Genomic DNA, 26855 nt, shown 5'->3' on the forward strand with positions numbered 1-26855 from the left:
ACAACCTTAGAAAGAACAACCTTAGACAAACAATAATAGACAAACAAACTTTGACAAAAAACCTTAGAAAATTACAAACCATCATAGACACACAAACTTAGACAAACAGTCTTAGACAAACAACCATAAACATCATAGACACACAAACTTAGACAAACAGTCTTAGACAAACAATGATAGACAAACAAAGTTAGACCAACAACCTTAGACAAGCAACCAATGGACAAACAACCTAAGTCAAACAGCCTTCGACAAACAACTTTATCCACTTAATAAGTCATGGCTACAGACCATTTTTGTGCTGATTTATTCCTTGACCTTAATAAAATACAAATCATATCCAGAATATTACATTTTATGATGGTCTCGCACACATTGAGAATGATACCATTAATGAAACACAAAGATAATAAATATGGTTAAAAAGCGAAAGAAACTGCAATTTTTGCCAAAATATTGTTCTTTAATCTATCAATCAATAGCGCTCACAAATCATTATGTACATAATTATGATTATTCATCGCAAAAATATCTGATACAACTTTATTGAGCAGAAACAGAACACCCTGGGAAATGTTCATTGTATTGATCTTTACAAATTAAATGAAAGTTTGGGCTTATACCTATATAAAGTTATCTATTTTGTGTGCAATTATCTATCTGTATGTTTACATGTTCTAAAGAGAGGAATTAATATCAACAAGCCATCAGAAATATAAACCACTTTAAGTACGTGTATTTTCAGTTTACATGTGTTGAAGATGAAAGTAAGAAATTAGGCATTTAACAAATGGTAAACAAAAACCTATCTATGACTTGCATTTAACATTTGGAAAACTGGAAAAATACCTATTCAAAGGCCACTACAAAGGCACTGAAAGAATGTTTATGCTGTCAGAGTAACATTGCATCTTCAAATGACACCATTGAATCCTGAAAACCCCAGCATGTTTTGTCACGGTAGCATTCAAATCACATAAGGAAAGTGTCCAAAGTATGCAAATGATCAGTGGGTCAATAAACTTATATGATTTTTTTTCTATTGATCAAGTTTCAATATCACCATTCTATGGCTATTTTATAACTCATTCACAGATTTGTAAGCAAACCCTGTGTGTGATGTATGGGATTTTGGGAAATGTCACTGCTGGTTATGAAGAAGATATACATAACTTACATAAAATCTGACACTTTGGTGCCAAGTTACCTGATAATATATACACTCACAATTAAACAAGTTTGAGCTTTAGTACATTGAATATACTTAATAATTATCTGTCCCATCACAATATCACACGAAAAAACAACATTTTAGAAGACTCACAGAAAACTCCATTTTGAATCTACATTGTATATATTATGTTTAGCCACAAAGGAAATTTTGCAAACTAGAAAAAATACCCTGTTAATTACACAAAAATACTTAATAGATGTTATACAGGCAATGCCCCGAGTACAAAACAGTCATGCAATGGCATCAAAGTTCCCAAATGAAATGTAACATTGCAATACCAGAGACGAAATGTATAAATAAGTAAGTTTCACAGCCGCCCCTGGGATAATTGTGCAATTTGTTTGAATGGTTTAACATGCCTGTTTCCATCAGTTTTACATAACAAGTTCACCGTGACATTTAAGGAGGTATGTGTCTGATGCTGCAGCTATGAGAATCATCATAGTGAATGATGGCAAATCATATGATTACTCTGTTTAATACTTGACAATTGCCTGTTTTTTACTGTTTTACAGAAAATAATTATATAACAGGTTTGAATGCCGACAAAATGCATTCTGTAGATGCATGCAAACTTTCAGTTTATATCATTTTATTAAACTTTTCCCATTCCCAAGAACTGACTCATTTTAAGAACTGGCACTCATGACCTTCCTTATATACTCAGTTGTGATTCATACTTTGATTTCAATTTGTAATGAAAATCATTTCATGGCACAAATCCCAGTCATAAAAGAGAACAGATATTGGTAGAATAAGCTCAGAATAAAGTGTTCTTTTGTATTTACTCACTCCGCACAAATTAATAATAAATCTTCACCAGCAAAACAATTATTTTTAAAACTAAACATACACAAGATATCCTACAATCAAGCTTATTGAAAATATTAAACTTTCGTAAATCTCAATCATAATCAATAACTTTATTAACACTGTGCTCATAACGAATATTTATACCAGAATGTCAAACTGAAGGCTTATATCCAGTTATTTTTCATAGAAGAAGGCACAAAACATGTTTTCCAATTAGCCTGGTATATCTAACACTTCAACATTCGAGTCATATCAAAATGCTGATAAAGTTCCACTCTGTTGTACCAAGTAACCCAACATATCCTTTGACATTGCGACATACATGCAGATAGAACAACTTAGCTGCGTCACTATCCTTAATCCCAATTTAAATAACTCTGATCCATAACCTAATATGTAAGTTTAATCCACTAAAATACCAATGATCAAGCTTGATATGAAATATTCAATCAAAATGTTATTCCTCCATATTTTATTGACTTTTACGGCATCAAAGAGTAAAGAAATACAAGAGTCTAAGTATATGGCGGATTACTGTTGAACAATAGATTTAATGAACCAATCTAGACTTGTATTATGGAACGCTTTGAGCCTATTATGGCTGATAAAAAAGCAAGCATTATCTACAAAAGCCCAAACAAGTTAACTTAAGTGATATTCCCAAAGAAACACTTTCAACATGTTTAATAACGTGTCTTTGTTTTTTTTATCATGCATGTCAAGACAGTGCTGTAATACATGTAATTATCTCCTTACAATAAACATGCAAAACATTGAATACAATAGCTGAAACAACCTGCAAGAATAATCAGGCTTAAAATCTTCATGTAACTTAGGTATAATTATTGAAATAAAATAGTTATATTCATCAAATCAACATTTCATAAACATCACTACATGTTTTAACTCCTGTATTATAGAATCAACTCACTAAAAACATCAAATTGATACCTTGTGTCTTATTTCTGACAAAGGCCAGCATGCTGTGCTATTTATATATAATTTCTGTTTCACAGCCATTTGGTAGACATACCAATAACTTTATATATCTGGCATGTATCATTGCAATGCAACCAGCTGTCACATTTATGTGGGCTAAAAACAGTTTACGGCAACATCAAGCGATTATCTTTTATAGGTACCGACATGAGTCATTCCGTGCTTTCTGCAAAGTGCAACCTTACAGTTATAACCAATTTTACTACATGCATATATATTTATGTACAAATGGTGTTTCAACCGCAATTTTGCTGAGAAAAAACAGACTAGTAAAATTAAGCTGTTATGACACAGAAGTTTTTGATGTACCAGTTTTCAAGGGCCCTCTAATAAATTTTATCTTATCATTAAGCGTACAACAAAATAAGCTTTAATCTGAAAATTTAATTAAACCTCGTGTTACCCTTCCATCAAACATACTTGTTTTTAAATATAACATGTTGAAAACATGAATAAAAAGTTTTAATATTGATCATACTTGTTGCTGTCTTCAGAAAATTGCTTATGGTAACATGTCAACCTATAAACCCCTATCATATAGAATTGGTGAATAAAGAGTCTGACTTGGTCCACTGTATTTTATTCATTTATATCAATAAATAAGTACACAAAGTTGTGCAATATATACAAAACTACGTATTTACTTGAACCACATGGCAATGTACATGTATAAACACTACACTAAAACAATAATATAATATCACTAACATGGAATGGAAAACAACAAAATAAATCAAATCTTTGTTTCTTATCACAGCTGTAGGCAGTAGATTATACAAGTCCTTGTCAAATATTAAACCTTAAATGTCAATAAAGATTCCCTTAGAAAATAGCATTATTTTTTTAATACCGGTACACAATCAGCAGTGTTTAAGTAATACTGTAAGTATAAGCCAACTTACTTTATGTCAATTGGTTCGTTATTTACAGGTAAGCACCATAAAAATATGAATGGAATAATGCAATTTAAAACTCCAATTTTTGGGTGAATTCTAATTTGAAAAATTACTTTATATATCATTCAATGTTTTTCTTTTTCTTATACATAATATCAAACTTCATATTTTAACATTAATGTATTTGAAAAAGTGTGATATGATCTAGGCAGAAGGAGTTCTTTCTCATGATCAATCTTACATTCAGGCATTGCATGTTTATAATTGTATATAAGTATTTACTAGACTTGCATAAACAAGACACCCTCCAGGTGATGTCACCACTCGTTGATTGTCCTTTCAGGTTCAACAAAAATCCTACCTTTGACAAATGTTTAAGCCAGAGTTATGGGACTTGCTACAGTAAGTAAATCATTTATCAATGTAAATTATGCATTAAGCATAAACATATGAAACAATTTAAACCTGGCATATTTATAAGTTGCCTGTATATCAAGATATGTTGAGATAATGTAAATATCAGGTTCCAAGTAAAAGGCAACATAATGTTTTTTTCCATGATACCAATGACTACCAGGCCGCTGCCAAAAACACAAATACTATGAATATGCCAATTCTAGAGCTTTTTTCAATTGAAAACAAGTGCTGCCATAGAACAGTGCGCTCGACTATATCTCGTTTTGTCTTAGAAATGAATACAATAATGATTTAATATGTGTCTGTCAAAAACAAATGATAAATTAAAAAGTAAGAAATGCCGCAATGCAACGAAACCAGGTGATTGACAGAAGAACTTAAGCCTTTGTTGTGAGATTCAGTTTTAACTGGGTTTTTTTTCTACTTCAATTAACAGTGACCGTACCTTGAGCCTAGGGGCCCAAAATGCAACCCCATGGAAGTCCTCCATAAACACTTCTTACATACCAAGTTTGTTCACAATATGTCGACCCTAACTAAAGTTATTCAGTACCAAATGGTTACCTATTTTTAGTAACAGTGTCCTTGACCTTGACCCTAGGGTCCCAAATTCAATCCCATGAAAGTTCTAAGTACACTCTTCCTATATACCAAGTTTGGTTGCAATATATCACCCCTAACTACAGTAATTCAGTACCAACCATTTTTCTATTTTAGTTACAGTGACCTTGACCCTAGGAGCCCCTTATACAAACCCATAAAAGATCTTTATAAACTCTTCCTATATACCAAGTTTGCTCACAATATGTCAACCAAAACAAAAGTTATTAATTTACTTACCATTTATCTATTTTAGCAACAGTGACTTTGAACGTGACCACGGAGCTCTAAACACATTCCCATGAAAGGTCTATATAAACTCTTCCTATATACAAAGTTTGAATGAAATTATGTCAACCCTTATTAAAGTTATTCATTACCAACTACTTTTCTATTTTCAGTAACAGTGACCTTGACCCTAAGGGCCAATTATGCAATCCCATGAAAGGTCTTCATAAACTCTTCTCATACATTTATATACCAAGTCTGGTCACCATTTGTCAAACCTAACTAAAATTGTTTTATACAATAGGTGAGTTTGACACTCATTCGGGCCCGCCCTAACAACAGCGTACACCATTCTAATAACCAGATCTAACTTTGGTGAAAAATATTAGAAATTTGCCTGTCAAAAGCAATAGAAAAGAAGTGTTTGTTTTTTTCAAAAGTCAATCAAGGCCATAATAAAAGGGTTAATATGGAAATATGTAACCTAATTGTGTGATGGTCCTGAAAAACTGTTAAAAAAAGTTTAAAGTGAACTGAATAAAGGGTAATGAAGTTATAACTGAGATTGCCAACTTACCCTAAAATTCTAACCGGATGCCGACACCAACCCATACAGGGGTGAGTAATAAAGCCTCCTTCAACTACAAATAGTCAAGCTAAAAAGACGAGCCAAATGATTATATGCACAAACATCAGCAGATATACACTGTAGGTATAAGCCATATTATGAGTGCAGAAAGAAATATTCATTCTAAGTTCATTCTTCAGCCTAAGAATTTTTTATAACACAATGATTTACCTAAGTGAGGACAAGAACATCAGGCTAGTTTACATGCACAGGCTGACATTATTCAATGACCACAACCCTTCATCATACTGGAAATATAAGAAGGCTTCAAGAACTTGGGAGTGAAGGGAAAGCTCTGCAGTTGCTGATTTACTGGATCACATTCTTATAAACGTTAAAGGACGGACATTTCAACACATTTGTGACATTGTCAGCTAATATGAGTCTTGTGATTTCCAATGTTTGATAAGTATTGTGCCTCATAAGCATCCATTCTTTGTTATGTTGAAATACACTCAAAAAGGGTCACTAATTTACTTTGACTTATCGTGATCAGCTGTTTGTACATCACATAATATCTGATCACTGGATAAATCTTGTTTTCATCGATAACCTGACTGCTGCAATAGGATTCTTTGTCATAATCATTCAATGTCACATTATTTTATTCTAAAAGAAGAATATTTTGAATAAATATGAAAACACCTTTATAAGGTCAAATCTATACATATAAAATGACTGAGCAATTAAAAAGCAATAATACCTGGCTCAAGCAATACTACCACAGTTAACAAATGGTACCAACAACATTGCTTATCAATTCATGCTATAGACATTATACTGACAAAACTGAAATTTCTAAAGGATACTGTCATGTTATGTTAGACTTTGTTCTTTTGTCCAGTATACAAAGCACTTCTAACATGGTACATAATCAAACGGTAAGACATTGATCTCTACTATGGAAGTTAATGAATAAATGTAGCGCCTCCACATTATTGTTTTCTGCTATGGAAGTTAATGCACCAATGGAGTGCATCAACACAGTATAGTTTGATATGTTTGGAACACATATAATCCATCATGTTGCACCACAGTTCATTAAGCCTCGGCAGGCATTTTCTCTTATCTGAGTTCACATTCCTTCCATGATAAGGCTGTCATCGCTTCTGGGCTGAAAATAAAACAATATGCATACAAGCCATTTTATACACGATTTTTTTTAAGATGATTCACACGAAAACCAACTTATATTGATTAAGTTATGATCAATGGAACTCATATCTAGGTTATTTATTTCGTACAAAAAGGTATTTTATGCACTCATACAAAGGAAATATTTAAATTAAAATCGTACAAGGAAAAGACTGACAGGTTTTTAAATATCCACTAACCTTTGTTTCTTAAATCTTAAAGGGAACAGTCCATACATTCAGTACTCACTTTGCTGTAGTATGTTCTGTCTGGCCTTGACAAAGGCCATGATGTCAGCATCTGCCTGAGGATCCCCTGTCAGTCGGAGACCTGATGGACTGGACCTGCAATTCGCAAACAATGTTTGATTATTATAATGATGAAACATGTTATTTAAGAATTAAGAATGATAAACTCTAAATTAAGACATCCAAGTTTTTATCTATGGTAAAGACACTTTTTTACTACAGTTTATAATCAAAACCAGAACATTGTTTTAAACAAAATAATTACATCAACTAAAAGCTGAAATAATCTTAAGCAACAACTTTATCTGATATTTTGTGAAGACCAAAGCGAAGTACCTTGTGCTACTGCTGCTGCCAAGTAACTGTTTTCTTGGCGGGCTCTCCTCATTTATCCGCCCATCAGCACTATTGGAAGCCCGCAGCTGCGTAGCTATACTGCCTGCAACCCCTCCTCTGACACGCCCAAGTCTCCCACCCTGGGGCAAGCCCCCCTGGGAGGTGTCTGAAGGGGCAGGGGAGGGGGTCCGACCTCTGGATATGTTGGCTGGTGGTGTCGCCCATGCGTTCCGCACTGTACCTGTGTTACCACTTCCCACACTGCCCTGGTTCTCTTGCTGCTAAGTAATTAAAGGGAAACTTCATAACACTATGAGCATTCCAAATAATATGTTTTGAATAACAAGGAAGTGCACAGTCAAATTGTTTGCATTGTTAAGCAAATCCGTACCTTTTATTTCACAATATCTATAGTACTGTTTAACTGTGTATGAATATTCTGAATTTCAGTGCTTGTCTGCTGTTGTTTTTTTTTAGTAGAACAAGGGGAATAACTCAACAATTATTAAAGTCCTAGTTATGGGCCTTGCTAGACATGTGCATATTGTAAGTTTTAATATCTTAAAAGGTTTCTGAATCTTGTCAGAGTAAAAGTTTTTCGCAGGATGAAGGAACCAATGCGAACATCAATGCTCACAATACCTCAACTTTTTCTCTTTCAATAAGCTAAAGCTAAAAATAACACATATAACTTCTGCCTTATAAGACAATTCTGATAACAAGAGCTGTCACAGAGACAGCGCGCTTGACTATTCAGCCCCCTTAAAGATAAGAATTGCAAAGTTTTAGTGAAACATGCTGAATCACTGTAAAATAAGCTTAAATGCAAAACCTTATTCAGAATTTCTAAGTCTAATAATAAAGGGGCAAAAATTTGTATTATATGCAAAATAGAGTTATCAGACTTGATTGTTTAAATTTTCAATGCAATACATCAAGTAGTTGCTGAGATATTGACTTAAGTGTGGTTACATGCAAAACCTTAACCAGAATTTCTAAGTCGAATAATTAAGGGCCATCATTTGCAAAACACAGTTATATAACTTGGTTTTTCAAGTAGGTTGGACGGTTGAATACCATTGTATAAAGTCTCATTGCAATATATCAGGTAGTTGCTGAGATATAAACATATGTGTGCTTACATGCAAAACCTTAACCAAAATTTTTAAGTCAAATAATAAAGGGCAATAGTTTGCATTATAGTCAAGATAGAGTTATCTTACTTGATTTATTAAGTAAGTTAGATAGTTGGGAACACATGTCTGTCTAAGTTTTAATCCAATTCATGTTTTATTTGCTGAGATATTGACTTAAATGTAGTAACGTGCAAAACCTTAACCAGAATTTTAAAGTCAAATAATAAAGGCCCATAATTTGCATTATATTTAAATAACAGTTATCTTACTTGATTAATTAAGTAGGTTAGATAGTTGGGAGTACATATATAAAGTTTCAATGCAATACATGATGCACTTGCTGAGATAATGACCTAAAAGTGCTAACATGCAAAACCTTAACCAAGTTGTTTTGCCGACACTTGGGTGAGTAGTATAGCTCTCCTTATTTTTCGAATAGTCGAGCTAAAAATGAAGCCACAAACTGGTCGTTGTAATCCAGCCAAGGTCAAACAATCACTCTATTGAATTATGTGCCATACCTGTGAGAGAGAGACCTGATCTGCCCACCAGAGCTCAAAGTCCTTCATCAGTTTCACCTTGGCCTTCTCCAGCAAGTGCTGTAGGTGTTCTATCTCTGTCTTCAATGTCTTCAGACGGTTAAATGTCTCCTTGTAACTGTCAATGGTCAAAAATAGGTTTGAAGTTGTGTAAATTATCTTTTAGTACAATTCCTGAGTATTTGTTCAAAGTGTTATGATATTCTTCTATGCTTAAAGGTGAAATATCATGTTATTTTCTATGCAAGGACAAATATTTGTTTTTTATTTTCACTGCTCTTATAGAAGTTGGTTGCCATAATTCTATAATAAAAGTAACGTAGCATTCATTATGCCCAGTTGAATTTTTGTATCCATGTTTTTTGTATAAACATGCCAATAACAAGCCTATGACAATACCTCTTGTTTTAAGTCATTAAGCAATAAGCTCCACAATACCTGGCCTTCTCCTCCTCCATCCGGCCCCTCAGCCTCACCTCCTCCTCATCTGGTTCCAGGCTTTGGGACTCACTCAGACCTGCAGGCAACCAAACATACAATTGTTTTGATTCATATTCATGTTATATTCTATAGCATGTGCTTACTAGCAATTATAATCATAAACACACATAAAAAATCATATCAAACATTTTTTAGATTAGTTCTAACGGTAATTTCCTTTGCACACTGTACAAAATTACAAACTTTGCATTCAGTACAAAACTACTAATTTTTCATGCTGTAAAAAAGTATGAAGTTACCACACTGTATAATGAAAACTACAATTTTTACACATTGTACAATACTGCAAAATTCAAGAATATCCTGAAAATCCACAAATGTATTTACCTTGCATTGCAATTGTCATCCTGTGATGTTCTATTTGACTTTTCAAATGATCTGGAATGTAAGAGAGACACAAAAATTGGGTCAAACATTCTGTACATCTCTGAAAATAGATATGCTTCAATTAAAATCCAAGTCGGCAATATTACTGTGTTCACTTTAAAGTCTTAAGTAGTCAGGCTCCAATTTCTCGAAAAGTCGTAACAGGCTTAAGTACCTTGTTTCAATTAGCTCAATTTCATACTTCAATTTCATTTTCAAAACAAAAATAGTATATCCTGACAAACATACATACTATTTCTTTAAGCAGTCTCAAACTCATTAAAGGGAGACTATTTAAGGGAGAATATTTATATATCTTTGTGGAAAGTGGGTTGTCTCAGGACCCCTATTGCACTCAGGATACCCCTTATGCACTCTGGTTACCCCTAATGCACTCTGGTTACCCCTATTGCACTCAGGTTACCCCTAATGCACTCAGGTTACCTCTACCGCACTCAGGTTACCCCTAATGCACTCAGGTTACCCCTAATGCACTCAGGATACCCCTATCGCACTCAGGTTACCCCTAATGCACTCAGGTTACCCCTAATGCACTCTGGTTACCCCTCATGCACTCTGGTTACCCCAATGCACTTAGGTTACCCCTTATGCACTAAGGGAACCCCTAATGCACTCTGGTTACCCCTAATGCACTCTGGTTTCCCCAAATGCACTCAGGTTATCTCTAATGCACTAAGGGAACCCGTAATGCACCCAGGTTACCCCTATCACACTCAGGTTACCCCTAATGCACTCAGGTTATCTCTAATGCACTAAGGGAACCCGTAATGCACTCAGGATACCCCTATCGCACTCAGGTTACCCCTAATGCACTCAGGTTACCCCTAATGCACTCTGGTTACCCCTCATGCACTCTGGTTACCCCAATGCACTTAGGTTACCCCTTATGCACTAAGGGAACCCCTAATGCACTCTGGTTACCCCTAATGCACTCTGGTTTCCCCAAATGCACTCAGGTTATCTCTAATGCACTAAGGGAACCCGTAATGCACCCAGGTTACCCCTATCACACTCAGGTTACCCCTAATGCACTCAGGTTATCTCTAATGCACTAAGGGAACCCGTAATGCACTCAGGATACCCCTATCGCACTCAGGTTACCCCTAATGCACTCAGGTTACCCCTAATGCACTCTGGTTACCCCTCATGCACTCTGGTTACCCCAATGCACTTAGGTTACCCCTTATGCACTAAGGGAACCCCTAATGCACTCTGGTTACCCCTAATGCACTCTGGTTTCCCCAAATGCACTCAGGTTATCTCTAATGCACTAAGGGAACCCCTAATGCACTCTGGTTTCCCCTATTGCACTCAGGTTACCCCTAATGCACTCAGGATACCCCTATTGCACTCTGGTTACCCCTATTGCACTCAGGTTACCCCTAATGCACTCAGGATACCCCTAATGCACTCAGGTTACCCCTAATGCACTCTGGTTACCCCTAATGCACTCTGGTTACCCCTATTGCACCCAGGTTACCCCTAATGCACTCAGGATACCCCTATCGCACTCAGGTTACCCCTAATGCACTCAGGTTACCCCTAATGCACTCTGGTTACCCCTAATGCACTCTGGTTACCCCAATGCACTTAGGTTACCCCTTATGCACTAAGGGAACCCCTAATGCACTCTGGTTACCCCTAATGCACTCTGGTTACCCTTAATGCACTCTGTTTTTTTCAAATGCACTCAGGTTATCTCTAATGCACTAAGGGAACCAAAAATGTACTCAGGTTACCCCAAATTCACTCTGGTTACCCCAAATGCACTCAGGTTACCCCTAATGCACTAAGGGAAACCTAATGCACAAGACTTCACTCTCAAGCAACACCATGCCAATATATCTTTCTTTACAATCATTGTTAAAAAAAGAAAGATTAAATAAAAATCATGTGTATCATTTAAATTATTGTTACAAATGGTTTAGTTCACAATCCTGCTACTTACTGATAGAATGTCTGAGAGTGTTGACTTTCTCTCCGAGTGACTTCGCCTCGGCATAACACTGTTTGAGCACCTGCTTGTTGTGTTCTATCTTCTGATTCTCATGGTAATCCCGCCGGAATAACTCAAATGCTTCCTGACGACCCACTGACATGTCTCCTACTAGAAAAGGCAATATAACAACACTTAGCCTTGCATTTCATTTAAAATGAACTAACAGAAAATTACTAATACTAGTAATACATGTAAAAGATTGATGTCTTCAAATACCTGGTAGTAGTTCCTCCATTATTTGCTACACAATACACACTCACTAAAATATTCTTATAAATTCTATGAAATAAATGTGAGATCATCTCCAATACAACAGTGAGTTTAATGACAAATTTACATTATATTCAATTTATATTCAATTAAAGTGGGATCTTGAAACTTAATCAAAAAGCATTGTTTACGGTCATATAGACTTTGGAAGGTTGACAAATGAAACTGGATATGGCCTTGTTTATTATCTGACAAGAATACTGACTAATATATTTGCCATGATTATTTTTTTTATAATTATTCAAGACCTCAATACATTCAATAAACAATATTTTTTAAAGATTGGTATGTTGTCTTTTTTAATACAAATACTTATATATATAATATAATACAGTCACAATAAACTTATAATTGCAATTTCTTCCCATATGACTATATTTGTAGCATATTTCAAGGAGATGAAGTACATGAAAAATCAAAACAAACAAGTTAAATAAGGCCCCTGATTGTGCTTTAGACCCCCAACCACTTTAGTGAGATTCTGACACCAGCATTACTTAACAATTGCATCCATAAATGTAAGACAGCAGGCCCAAAGAAGACATAAGTGTGAAAGTGATCTAATGGTATAGGTGCCTGCCTCTCTTTTTAAACATTGAGGCTTCCTGCCCCACATTCTCTTTGCCCCTCCATAAGGACATATAGCGATACACTGGTTTCTGCACAGGAAACAGTCTTGAGTGTGATTCATATCTCTTCACAAGCAAGATAAAATATATCTGTAAAAACTTAACAGCACTTACATATTTTTTTTTTGACTTTTGCATCATTTTCCCTTCGCTGTCTCTGTTTTTCTTGATTGATAGGTGCACCTACAGGTGGTCGTCTCCAGTCATCTGAGTTGCCAGTGTTTGCCCGTGACCCGGCTGATACGTGACCATTCACTCGACTTTCACTTGTTGATGTGGAAAAACTGGAAACATAAATGGCCGATTGAAACTTGCATACCTAAGGACAATAAAACAATAATCCGGAATGATGAGAAGTTCCTTAGATTTAAAATAAATATAAGCAAGATATTTTGGATTATATTCTTGTCTAAATCTATTTTCAACTTGTATCTAAAAAACACTGATGGCTAAATCAAGTGTTATAATGCTAACTTTTGTTGGTGATTTTAAAAATCACAAATAAAACTACACAAAAGGAAACTTCACAACCATAAATATGTACTGTGGCCAAAGGCCTTTGCCACCTCTCTCATTTAAATAACCCCTAGAATGTGAAAAAATGTTACCTTTCACTGTACCCCTCACCACGTGCGCTGGAAGGAGGCCGTTGCCCGAGCTTCTCGAGCTGCAGGGAGGCATCCTTTACGCGCTTCTTCTCCTTCTTCAACATGTTTACCAAAATATCTTGGCAGTCATTAAGGAATACCTTTAACTTAAGCACTCATATACCTGAACACTAATTATAACACTGTATTAACACACAGTATCACCATGGAACTTAGTAAATACACAAAATATTCAAAAACACTATGCCACACAATAATGACAATGTGTGAAAAGAAATGCATTTCTATAATGAGCCTTTTTTCTGTTTTCATTGGAGAAATTTGGAAGTTCTTGACATATTACCTTTTTACATATTACCTTAACTTAAAGTCAAGAATTCAATCAGCGGTGATATTGCTACAATTTAACATGATCAAAGATACTGATTTCATTGTCCCGTTGGACCACAAGCTGTTTAAGCCTGTTGTTTTCTGTATCACTGTATGGACCTGTGTCTACAGGAGGCTCAGGGGCTTCCATCGGGGCTGGCGTAGGAGGCTTGTGTGGGGAAGGACTGGGGCGCTCCAACACTCGCTTCTGTGACAGAATATGATTGATCAGTATACCTTAGTATTATTGGGATTCTGAGATCATTTTTAATGATGAGCAGGAAGGGGGCTAAAATGAATATAAGGAACTAAGGATCTTAAATCTCAGTCTTTAATCTGTTGTCTAGTTTCAATTAAGCAATAAACCTCAAAATAATATACCTTAAGTATTCTGAAGCATGTGTGTATTTTCCTCATGTCAGTGCCAACATTTATCATGGCCTCTGGATCAGCATCAGCCAGGTATGCCTTCACAGCATCCTCACACCTACCAACAAACAATGAAACTGAGAACTTTCCAACAAGCAATATGCTCACTAAAATTTCGTTGTGCAATGCAATTTTACAATGAACACAAACTACACTATAACTACCTATCAAGGTCCTCTGGGGACAACTCATCTGTACGCTGTTCCCCAGTTGCCATGGCAAGTTCCTCCCGGAGTTGCTGGATCTCGCGCTTGAGTTTCTGCACAAGAAGTTTGGGGTCCATCTCCTCATTTACCATCACATCATTCTTGATCATGGCCACACGCTGCGCAAAACGGCATGTGGATATTGACTCCTGTAATGTGAACATGTGACTGTAAATAGCTATTGTTGTTTTTTGTAATGCTTCTCAGGACACATCAAGTTTACTATATTTACTTAATAATAAGTTTTTACATTGGGATAATGTTTTGGCATGCACACAAATATTTCACAGCAATCTATTGGATAAAAGATGAAATTCAATGAATTTGAAACTAAATATATCTTAAACAAAACTTTTCCAAATACTTGTGACAATTAAGCTTAAAGAAAGGAATATTAACTGATTTACTAACATCCATGTTCCTCTTGTCTATGGAGCATGTGGCGATCATGGTGGTCATACAGTTTCCCCCGAGACTGTCTCGTAGCACTGAGGTCATCATTGAGTTACGGTATGGGATGTGTGAACGACTCTTGTCTGACAGCGAGATAATCACCTGTAGGGATTATGTATGTGTTAAACATGGTTCATTATGTATTTCCATTAGGGATGCAAACGAATGGCAAAATCGATATTCGAATATTCGGTAATTCTTTCGATCGAATATTCGATAAAAATTGAATCTTTATAAAGTTATAGTTATCTATTAATTTTAGTTATAAACCACGATACCCTTTTCTTTATCTGTCGAATGTTTCCAGTGTTATCATAATACAATACAATACATAGCAGCGTGTCGAATATTATTACATCGACATATGAAATACATATCTAGCACATAACAAGCACATACAATTCAATGAAATCACTCATCAATAAAATCATCACATATGATGGCCTTGTTCTTATTCAGAAATATTATCTTATCAACAATATCACATGACAGTCTGTTTCTAAGTTTGTTAACAATGAGTCCGGCGCAGGAGAAAATTCTTTCTGATGGCACAGACGGCGCAGGTATCCCAAGCAGTTGGCGAGCAACATGTGCAACGCGAGGAAAGCGTCGCTCGTTCTTTTTCCATCATGCAAGTGGAGTGGCCTCCTCGTCGGAGGTTCGTGCCGGTACCGACGCAGCTCGTCGTTAGCCGTCTTGGTCGTCTTTGGAACCATGAAGCTAAGACGGGGTCGTTTGGAGGGTGTTGACGCACTCTCGTCGGGGTTGGCAACCGAAATGGAACATCGTCCAATCTACTCTCGAGCGCGTCTTCCGTGTAGCGCCGCTGTTCCGACAGACAGGAAGTCCAGGTCTTTGTAGCGGGGTCCAATAGAGCGGCAAGGACTAGGGTGGATGTGGCGGTGGCATCGTTCGAAGGTCGGAAGCGGCGACGAAGCTCAGCAGCAATAACACCCTTCACTTCCTTGACGACATGGGAATCAGCCTCGCATGCAAGGAGTGTGTTGTCCAAAAGACTTGTCACGATGAGATAAACTTCACTGCATGACACGTTCTTCTCCGTTGACATACACGAAGTCGTCTCAGTCAAATGACTGAGTACGTCGCTCAGCTCGGAGACGACGGTCCACTCGCCGTCCTTCAACGACAGGTGCTGGTCGGCCTTCCGGGTAACCCGAGTTTCCAGCATGAGGTCGGACAGGACGCGGCGTTGCTCCTTCAGCCGGGCCAGTATAGCATGCGTGATGTTCCATCGGGTTGTAACATCCTGCATCAGCTCGTGTTTGGGCACCTTTAGAGTAGCTTGGCGCTTGCGCATTTCGGCCGTCAATGTAGTCGAGTGTTTGATGTGCCCGACCAGCTTATAACATCTGGAGACGACCCTGTTGACATCCGGGAGAGCAAATGCCGGCTTGATGGCCAGCTGCAGTGTTTGCCCAAAGCACCCAGAACACAAATCATGTTTAAGACCAGAAACGGTAAACTTTTTCATTGATTGCTGTTTACTGCTTTCACTTTGAGAACTCGGATGCTTAGCCTTCACGTGATTCCAGAGATTAGTCGTCGTGCCCATGTACGACAACCTCACACTGCATAGTTTGCACGTGACAGATTTCTTGTCAACAGAGCGGGTGAAAAAAGTCCATACTTCAGATGTGGCTGGCATCTTTTACGTTGTTAAAGAATACAAATCTAATATATAATAATAATAATAATAATAATAATAATAATAATAATAAGTTTAACTTATAATGTTTTGCGAACATATATTCTGAAGGAATGAAGTGGTATCTACTTTCAGCGTATAATATCAATCACCGATTTGAGCAATATTGCTCAGCTTAATTGGCAGGCAAACTGACAAGAGGGTGTGAAGGCCGCTTCCTTAAATTCTTAATTAGCATGGTCATTTAAAAGAACTGAAAATCAATTAAACTTGTTTGATGTCACTTCCTAATAGCCAGTTATTTTACAATTATGGACACTGTTTATAGTACCCTACGATCGATCCCTAATTGACACATGACGCACACTCGATTGTCATCTCGTTAATGCCTCAGGCACAAGATGCGTATTGTTGTAAAAACAAGACAATATAATTTTAAACACAACAACTGCCCTAAAGACTCAAGGTTTATATCATTATTTTTTGAAAAAAATAATCGAATATTCGAATACCGATTTTAATATTCGAATACTAAACGTTCGATCGAATATTCGAATATTCGAATATTCGTTTGCATCCCTAATTTCCATGCATAAATGAGTGTTTGAAGATTTACCTGATTCACATAGTAATATTTACACCTCAACTTCCATTCCCTAAATGAACTGCCTTTCGGCAATTGGTTCATCAATCGATGAACGCAACATCTTCGGATATGTTCGGATCGCAATTCATCGCATAACAATATACATGAAAACTATTGATCTTGTTAGTGTTTGTATTGTGTCAGCAGGTCCCGTAAAATATAAATCATTATGTTAGAAAGTGTTAATTTACTATCTTTTAAATGTATTGTTGCCATAAGTGTTTATTCGTTTAAAAGTGTTTTGAAGTGGTTGATCTTTTCCCGCGTTATTGTGACGTCATTTGAAAAAAATGTTTCCGGTTACAATCGGGTCGTTCTATTTACAGAATGGGTAAAATAATGGTTTTCTTAAATGAAATGAAGTATTTTTTAACGATTATTGAATGAAATAAGGAACTATTGGTGTAAATATAAGTAATGAATTGCAGGGTTGATGTCATTATCGGGGATATGAACGCAATTGGGCTGGTCAAAGTACTCGGACTCCACACACTTTGGCCAGCCCAATTGCGTTCATACCCCGATAATGACATCAACCCCACAATTCATTCCTCCTCATTGCGTTCATACCCCGATAATGACATCAACCCCGCAATTCATTCCTTAAAACAAAATCAGAAATAGATAGCAGGTTCATTTCTATATAATCTATTTTCTGTAAGTAACTTATTGGGTATCATTGAAATATTTGATAAAACTCATGGTCATGCATGAGAGTAGCTGACCTGTTCCAGGAAGTGTAGAGACAAGTTGATGTATTTCGCCTCCGCTAGCAGCACGCCATTAACTCCAGTCTTTGACACCCTCTCTGAACTGTTAAAGGAAATGGCAACCATGTTATATCATAGGAGTTAATAATTTTCTCCAACTTTCAAGGGTTGCAGTTATTTTGAGATGTTTGCATGCTTAAAAACGTTTTAATTATGAAGACGTTACATACTGATGATAAATTGATCCAAATATTAAATTAAGCCTTTAATTGGACAATCATAAGTGTATTTTTTTCTAACATTATATCACATATATAGACAATACATACCCAGCCAAATCCACCAGGTGAAGTTTGGCTCTACGTAGGGTGGCAGAGCCATGTTCCCTCGAGGTCAGATGAATAGTAAATATACAGTGGGAGCGGGTGGACGCCTGGTTCATAGGGGTCTTAAACAAAGATAGTTAAAATGAATACAAGGTAGTTATGACTTATATGTACAAAGCAGCAAATACACAATACCTATCTTATTTTGCATTCCTCAATTTTCACAGCCTTGACTATGTCTCCCTTCAACTTCCCCTCACCATATCCCCAGCCCCTACCTCAGCTATCATCCTATATGTATCCCCCAGGAAGAGCGGAGCCTCCTCCTCATTGCTGTACTGGTGCACTGACAGTTTCTTCCCCTACCACCTTCCCCTCAACTTCCCCTCCCCATATCCCCACCACCTACCTCAGCTATCATCCTATTTGTATCCCCCAGGAAGAGCAAAGCCTCCTCCTCGTTGCTGGCCTGGTGCTCTGACAGTTTCTTCCCCTACCACCTTCCCTCAACTTCCCCTTCCAAAATCCCAACCACCTACCTCAACTATCATCCTATTTGTATCCCCGAGGAAGAGCAGAGCCTCCTCGTCATTGCCGGCAGGGCACACTGACAGTTTCTTCCCCTACCACCTTCCCCTCAACTTCCCCTCCCCATATCCCCACCTCAGCTATCATCCTACTTGTATCCCCCAGGAAGAGCAGAGCCTCTTCCTTATTGCCGGCCTGGTGCACTGACAGTTTCTTCCACCTACCAACTCCCCTTAACTTTCCCTCCCCATTTCACCCAATACACCTCAGCTATCATCCTATTTGTATCCCCCAGGAAGAGCAAAGCCTCCTCCTCATTGCTGGCCTGGTGCACTGACAGTTTCTTCCCCTATCAACTCCCCTCAACTTCCCCACCACCTACCTCAGCTATCATTCTATTTGTATCCCCAAGGAACAGCAGATTTAGTGCCTCCTCCTCATTGCTGGCCTGGTGCACAGACAAGTTTTTCAGGTGGATGTTCTGGTCTGAATCCTCCAGTAGGCTCACCTTTCTGAAAAATAGGCAATAGGTATGTTACGCTTAAGATGCAGTTGAACTAAAAGGGAATCAGATTTTTGAGATTTTTTGAGGAAGAACGAAGTAATTGTCATTTATGTTTCACATAATGGCACACATTAATTTTACAAAATATATACATGTATGAAAATCTTGTGTCCTCTGAAACATTTACCTGCAGATTTATCAACTTTTACTTACGGCAAGTCTTCTAATTTTGCAGCTTCATGTTTTGGATCCAGCAGATCATAGCCACTCTCATTGTAGATCTCAAGGTACGAGATATGAGCCGTAAAGGCCCGATCTGAGTTCTGAAAATCAAGGGAAATAGTACAAGATATGAGCCGTGAATGCCGGCAGGGAGTGATGCAATTAAAGGGGGATAGTATAAGATATGAGCCGTAGATGCTGGCACTGAGTGATGCAATTCAAGGTGGATAGTATAAGATATTGATCCGTGAAAGTCAGCACTGACTGATGCAATTCAAGGTGGATAGTATTAGATATTGATCCGTGAAAGTCGGCACTGAGTGATGCAATTCAAGGTGGATAGTATAAGATATTGATCCGTGAAAGTCGGCACTGAGTGATGCAATTCAAGGTGGATAGTATAAGATATTGATCCGTGAAAGTCGGCACTGAGTGATGCAATTCAAGGGGGATAGTATAAGATATGAGCCATGAAAGCTAGCACTGAGTGATGCAATTCAAGGGGGATAGAGTGTTATGTATATCTCTCAGAAAATATTTAGGCCATTGACTTATGTTATTCAATTTGATATAATAACTACATATACTACTATGTAAAACAAATGAGTCTACCTTTCAGCAGATACAAAAATACTATTTATTGCAATTTTTATATGATCATTTTCAAACTGCAGGCCTAAATGTTTCAAAACAGCTTTAAACAATATTGAGCTAAGCTCACTATTTTTGTTTTGGTATATTTTGTGTAATTACATGTATATGGAAGTTACAAAAACCTTCCATATCCTAGTGTTGCTAACATCCTCTATCCTAATGCTGCTAACATCCTCTATCCTTATGTTGCTAACATCCTCTATCCTAATGTTGCTAACCTTATTTATATTAATGTTGCTAACATCCTCTATCCTAATGTTGCTAACCTTCTTTAAAATGATGTTGCTAACCTTCCATATCCTAATGTTGCTATCATTCTCTATCCTTATGTTGCTAACCTCCTCTATCCTAACATTGCTAACCTTCCATATCCTAATGTTGCTAGCCTTCCATATCCTAATGTTGCTAACCTTCCATATCCTAATGTTGCTAACCTTCCATATCCTAATGTTGCTAACCTTCCATATCCTAATGTTGCTAGCCTTCCATATCCTAATGTTGCTAGCCTTCCATATCCTAATGTTGCTAACCTTCCATATCCTAATGTTGCTAACCTTCCATATCCTAATGTTGCTAACCTTCCATATCCTAATGTTGCTAACCTTCCATATCCTAATGTTGCTAACCTTCCATATCCTAATGTTGCTAACCTTCTTTAAAATGATGTTGCTAACCTTCCATATCCTAATGTTGCTATCATTCTCTATCCTTATGTTGCTAACCTCCTCTATCCTAACATTGCTAACCTTCCATATCCTAATGTTGCTAACCTTCCATATCCTAATGTTGCTAACCTTCCATATCCTAATGTTGCTAACCTTCCATATCCTAATGTTGCTAATCCCACATACCCTAATGTTACTAATCCCACATAACCTAATGTTGCTAATCCCACATAACCTAATGTTGCTAATCCCACATATCCTAATGTTGCTAGTCCCACATATCCTAATGTTGCTAATCCGCCATATCCTAATGCTGCTAATCCTACATATCCTAATGTTGCTAACCTCTTATCCTAATGCTGCTAACCATCCATATCCTAATGTTGCTAATCCCACATATCCTAATGCTGCTAATCCCACATATCCTAATGTTGCTAATCCCCCATATCCTAATGCTGCTAATCCTACATATCCTAATGTTGCTAACCTCTTATCCTAATGTTGCTAACCATCCATATCCTAATGCTAAATTGCTAACATCCCCCATCCAAATGTTGCTTACCTTCCATATCCTAATGTTGCTAACCATCCATATTATAATATTGCTAACCTCCCATATCCTAATGTTGCTAAGTACCTTTTGGCACCTTCATACTATGTTTTCTTTAAGAATATTTTATATTGACCTGCTCAAAATATTCGAATATATAGGAGAGCATCCTGGGAATGATTCCTCTGTCGTTGTACTTCTCTGCTCCACCAGTGATGGTGAATGTCTTCCCACTCCCGGTCTGTAATATTATATCATCTTTATCTTTAGTTCATTCTTTATCATCAGAAATCAGTTTTAAATAATCAGAATACCTTTTGGTGTTCATTTCTTATGTTCTCACTCCTTATCCTTTAAACATTGAAAGAAAAAAAATATGTTTGTGTATTATTACATTAAAATATTAAGACTGGTTTATTTGTGAAAAGGCTTAAAAAGTGTAAGTCAAACAACAAACAGTAAGATATGCTTGTTAATGGTATAGAGGGAGAAGAAACTGCTTACCTGTCCATAAGCAAAGATTGTTCCATTGTATCCTTGCAACACACTGGAATAGGAAACAAATGCAAGTGTAAACAATTATTATTGCTTGGTAGCAAAAAATAGATATGCAAGTAAAACACTGTTTTACACAAAAAAAATGTACTTCAATCATGGAGATAATTTAATCCTTACTATTCATTGATGCTCATATAATATACAATTGCTACATGTATGATGTATATACTTGTTCTGGATGTTAAACAATACAACTTAACTTTCTAAATATCTGTAAATTTGTTAATTTGAAAGGTACCTTTCAGACAGCCACAATAACAGCATAGTCAGTTTTAGAGCAACTTAGTTAAACTTCATTGAAAATAAGTATTATTCATTGAACACTTTATAATATCATATTATATTAGTCCAAATACTTCTTACTGAATGCACTTGTACTTTTATTTTCACCGTAACAAATAAATTCTCAACCAAAAAAATACATACTTATCTATAACTGGCTTTGCAACATTGTCAAAAATTTCATCTTGCTTTGAGTTTTGATCAAACACTTTTTGAAACCTGGAAAATAATAAAATGTTTTCTCAATCATGAAAAAGATAATACCGGTGCAACACATATGAACACAATATACATGAATAATGCAGTTCAGTGAAAATGACAGAAATTCTATACTAGGCAGGGATTATATTTTGAAAAGCATGAAAATAGGTAACCGTTGTGGTTAATTAATTCTGATCATACTACTGTATGCAAATGAACCTAACATTTCATGGTTTTGAAGAGGTATACATTTCCCTGCAAAGCTGTCATACATATACAGTTTAAATTTGTTTTACTTCAACAGGCCAATTCAATTAGGCTCCTTACAATGACATGACAAATTAACTCTTTGAAGAGTTGAAACTGACTTCTGAAGATGCCATTGAGGAGGTAAAACAATTACTCCTTCTTTGGTTGCATGCATTCTTTGTTTAACTCATTGACAAGCATGTTTTGCTTAGTTTATTTGCAAACAGTTGTATGTGCTCGACAACAAATACATATCACTTGAAACATAAATATTATAAGTTGTTACAATGTTTGTCAAAGCATCTTTATACCTAAATTTATAATTTTCTTTTTTGTTGTTGATAAATCCCTCAGCAAGGTCTCTGGGAATGTTAAAAGTGAGTCTGGGTAATCCTTCATCATCTTCATCGATGTGATATAACTGAAACCAAAAATGTATATCATCAATAAAATAACAAGTAAATGTTATATGACTGTTGGTGTTTTAGCAAGTCCTGAATACTGCTTAACTTTTTTAAAGAGTCCTGAATAGTTTCAAACACACAATTTAAACAGATTTCAGGGATACATTAAATTTGAGAGTCTCTCAGGTGTGAGTTGCATGGCAAGAAAGGGTGATGGTACCTATTGTTAGAAAAGCGGGTCACAAGTAGGTTATTTGGGCTGGTCTTATTTAAAGAAACTAGAAGTCAGTGTTGAACCATATTTTCGTTGTTGTACGACATTAAATTTATACTGTTGATTCTACACTGCATGAGATGTAAGTTCCATCACTGACCTATAACCATGAACCTCGGTCGTAGGTCCTAGTTTCATCTTGGCTAAATTATATCTGGAGTGTGTCATTTAAGTTCTATAGTGTTAGTTGGTCGAAAGAGCTCTGAATATCTTCCTTTATATGTATAGGTTTCATGCAAGGGCCATCCATACCTGACAACAGGTGATTAATTTGATCAAATTCAACTTACAACACAATGTTGTATGTCAAATACTAAGGGCATGTGTTATATAGTTTGACACAATAACCTAATTTAAATTTAATATCCCAAATCCTATAGAGGACCCTTAATTCAGACTAAACCGGATTTGAACAAAGACATTTGAATATATCTATTTGAACCCACTTTTTTGGGACAAATTCTGACCCTTGTAGATTGTAGTCAAGAAGAAGATGTGTGTTTTCATCAGGCTTTCATGTCTGCCTTAAGATAATATACTTTGTCACAGATGGGAAATTGTCGAAAGTTGAATGTTATATCATATGATGATGTTAAAACAACATCTGGATGTGTTTGAGAGATTTTGGATATTTTAGTTTAAACAGTACATATTTTACAACAATTGTGAAGAAAGTTATGATAACTTATACTAAGTCACTCTCATTGGCACAATGTTGCGCAAGAATATATGGTCTTGTGTTGTGGGGAAAAACGGAGAAAACCCACTTGTTCCGGCTTGGTGACTACAAACCAAACTCACATGCGCCCATGCCGGGAATCAAACCAGAGTTGCCTTGGTGAGAATCGAATGCGCTAACCAGTCAACCCATATATATTGCATATTTAATTTGGTGGGTCATAGTTTGGGGGGGGGGGGGGGGGGAAGTAATTTAGTTATGGGAGGGATGGGGTTGGGTTAAAACAACGCAACATTTTGTGATCTTTGTGACTTTAAGAAACACAGACAAGCTGCTTCAGAGTCTTTGACGATTTTTGTTTTGGCGACTCTACGGGTCCTAGTCTTAAATAATAGACATGTTATACGGGATTCTTTCAATCCCTAACATCTAAACGGGTTTGTGCAAAAACTGGGTGGGTTTGAAAAATATTGAAATTGTATAAAGTGAAGTATTTTATGTTTGAAATGGATAATAAAGGTTTATATTCATATTTTACCATGTAAGTATAAAGCTATTTTGCACAAAACAAGCATTAAACACATGATCTACCTTTCCAATAAAACGAAACTTGACTGACACAGACCAGAACTATGCCAAGCGGAACAACTCGACCCAATCGTAATAACTTGGCCACCTCCGACAAGCTTCGTGTTGGACCTCGTAAATACAATCGTAACAACTCAGCCATGACTGAAGTGCTCCGATTGTTGTAAAACTGTGAACTGCAGCCCTGCGCTTTATGTTTTGACAGAATGAAATGAAGAAAACCCTATCAAACTCATAATTATTCGTTGGATATTTATTTTTTGTGTACGGAACTAATATAAAATAACATTATCTAGAAATATTTCTTGTTTTTATGATATTTTATGGACGCAATATGCTTTAACGCGGAATCCTGATCGGAACAACTACCCATTTTTGGTACAAAACAATTTGTACTTGAAGGATTTGCCATATCATAAATCGTAAAAAAAATCTGTCAACGTACAACTATTTGGACTATACGCGTCCATATCCCACTTGTTGTTTTCCTAGCCACAAGAATGACAAATCCACTCACTAGGTATATTGAGCGGAAAGATAATGGGCACCTGCTTCATAGCGATTCTTTGTTGACAGAAGACGATCAGAATTAGTGTAAGTGTAATAACAGGTGTGACCGTCTCTGTGGCCTAGTGGATAAGCGTCCGCCTACGGAGCGGGAGGTCGTGGGTTCGATCCCTGGCCGCGTCATACCAAAAGACGTTAAAAGTTGGTACAAGTAGCTCCCTTGCCTGGCGCTTGGCATTTAAAGGGTAGTGCTTGGAAAAGTGGTGTACTCAGTACTGGTTTAACCCAGGAAAGTTGTACCCCGTGTATCGGTGCTTTACACCGAGCACGTAAAAGAACCAAGGGGTCTCTTCGAAAAAGAGCTAGGGTCTCGCACCCGGACTTCCTTGTATCCCACCACTTTCTCATCAGCGTGCTGTCCCTTCAGCAAAAAACAAAGGACCCCGTTGGAAATAAGTGCTTGCACTTTCACGGGTTATCCTTGATCACAAGGTCTAAAGAAATACATACATACATACGACAAAATGTATTGGCTAACAATAATTTATGTGTAACTTTTGAGCTTTTATTTAAGAATGCAGTGTTAAATATTGTGGGGTTACATTCTTCGAAAAACTGTAACCCCACACTATTTAACACTGCATTGCATTGCATTTTACTCTGAAGCGGCTGTGTATACGGACTACTAATGGTCAAGAAACCAGGCAAAAATAATTGTTACTGTACTTACCCCAGCTTTTGATTTTGTTGGTTTGATTCTAGAGAATATTTGAATGGTTTGTTTCACCATGATGAAAAGATTGGTTTTGTAAATAAGGAAACGCTAAATATCATGACATTAAATGAAACAACACCATTTATCAAATTGTTTACATTGACAATCAGCCATGTTGGAAACTATTTGTTGTTAAAATAAAACCGCGTCGTAAATTTCGCATTCAATAGACGCCGTGTAAAGCCCGGTACTTCACGTCCCCTAAATATATTTTTTTAAAAATCCGAATAGGAGACATTTGAAAGCAATACGCTTCAATCATATTATATCATAATACAATGTGCTAATTTAAAAGCTTTGCACATTGTGAGTGACATCTGGGAGTAGGAGTTATTGGTCCCAGGTGAAATCAAACACTCTACATAACAGATTTTACTGCCAGGTCATAACTTAACCGCACTATGTACAGTTAATGACTGTCAGACTTTTCAACCCCTTTGTCATTTGTGGAATCAAAGACTTTTCAACCCCATTGACTTTTCAACCTACCTTAAAACGAAGACTTTTCAACCCCTAACAAACAAAGACTTTTCATCTCTTAATTTCTCAATAATAATTTCAGATAATAACTACAACAATAAACACAATATACATACATGTACTTGAAACACATGATCATACAATAATTCATTAAAAATTTACATGGAAAACAAAAACAAAAAATGCATGACTGTTCATTTAGCTGTTCAGTCGATTAGCCATTATTTTTCCCTATCACCCCGAGGAAATCCTTGTACAAGTTATCATGTGCCTCGTACTGCTCCTACGACTCATGTACATGCGTGTCACGGTCCATGTCTGAGTAAA

At 36.6% G+C, this 26855-nt stretch overlaps 1 protein-coding gene across 2 annotated transcripts; it reads right to left on the minus strand.

Annotated features, from left to right (window-relative positions):
• Positions 1 to 3606: 3606 nt before the first annotated feature.
• LOC128207269 (kinesin-like protein KIF6) lies at positions 3607 to 26157 on the minus strand. 2 transcript variants are annotated; one of them, XM_052910101.1, is made up of 22 exons: positions 26004 to 26157; positions 23133 to 23242; positions 22516 to 22590; positions 22036 to 22078; positions 21668 to 21772; positions 19654 to 19763; positions 19318 to 19447; positions 18411 to 18529; positions 18097 to 18184; positions 15018 to 15161; positions 14565 to 14755; positions 14353 to 14458; positions 14026 to 14179; positions 13603 to 13720; positions 13109 to 13278; positions 12045 to 12203; positions 10037 to 10087; positions 9647 to 9725; positions 9191 to 9326; positions 7534 to 7811; positions 7199 to 7293; positions 3607 to 6929 (listed from the first exon to the last, which is right to left on the minus strand). In XM_052910101.1, the coding sequence occupies exons 1-22, from the start codon at positions 26061 to 26063 to the stop codon at positions 6916 to 6918; spliced, it is 2535 nt and encodes an 844-aa protein (XP_052766061.1). In that variant the 5' UTR covers positions 26064 to 26157; the 3' UTR covers positions 3607 to 6915. The 2 variants fall into 2 exon arrangements, with proteins under 2 accessions (XP_052766061.1, XP_052766060.1); XM_052910100.1 differs by having other exon boundaries at positions 7534 to 7814.
• Positions 26158 to 26855: the final 698 nt, after the last annotated feature.

Source organism: Mya arenaria, chromosome 11, assembly GCF_026914265.1.
Source record: "Mya arenaria isolate MELC-2E11 chromosome 11, ASM2691426v1".
NCBI classification, from domain to species: domain Eukaryota; kingdom Metazoa; phylum Mollusca; class Bivalvia; order Myida; family Myidae; genus Mya; species Mya arenaria.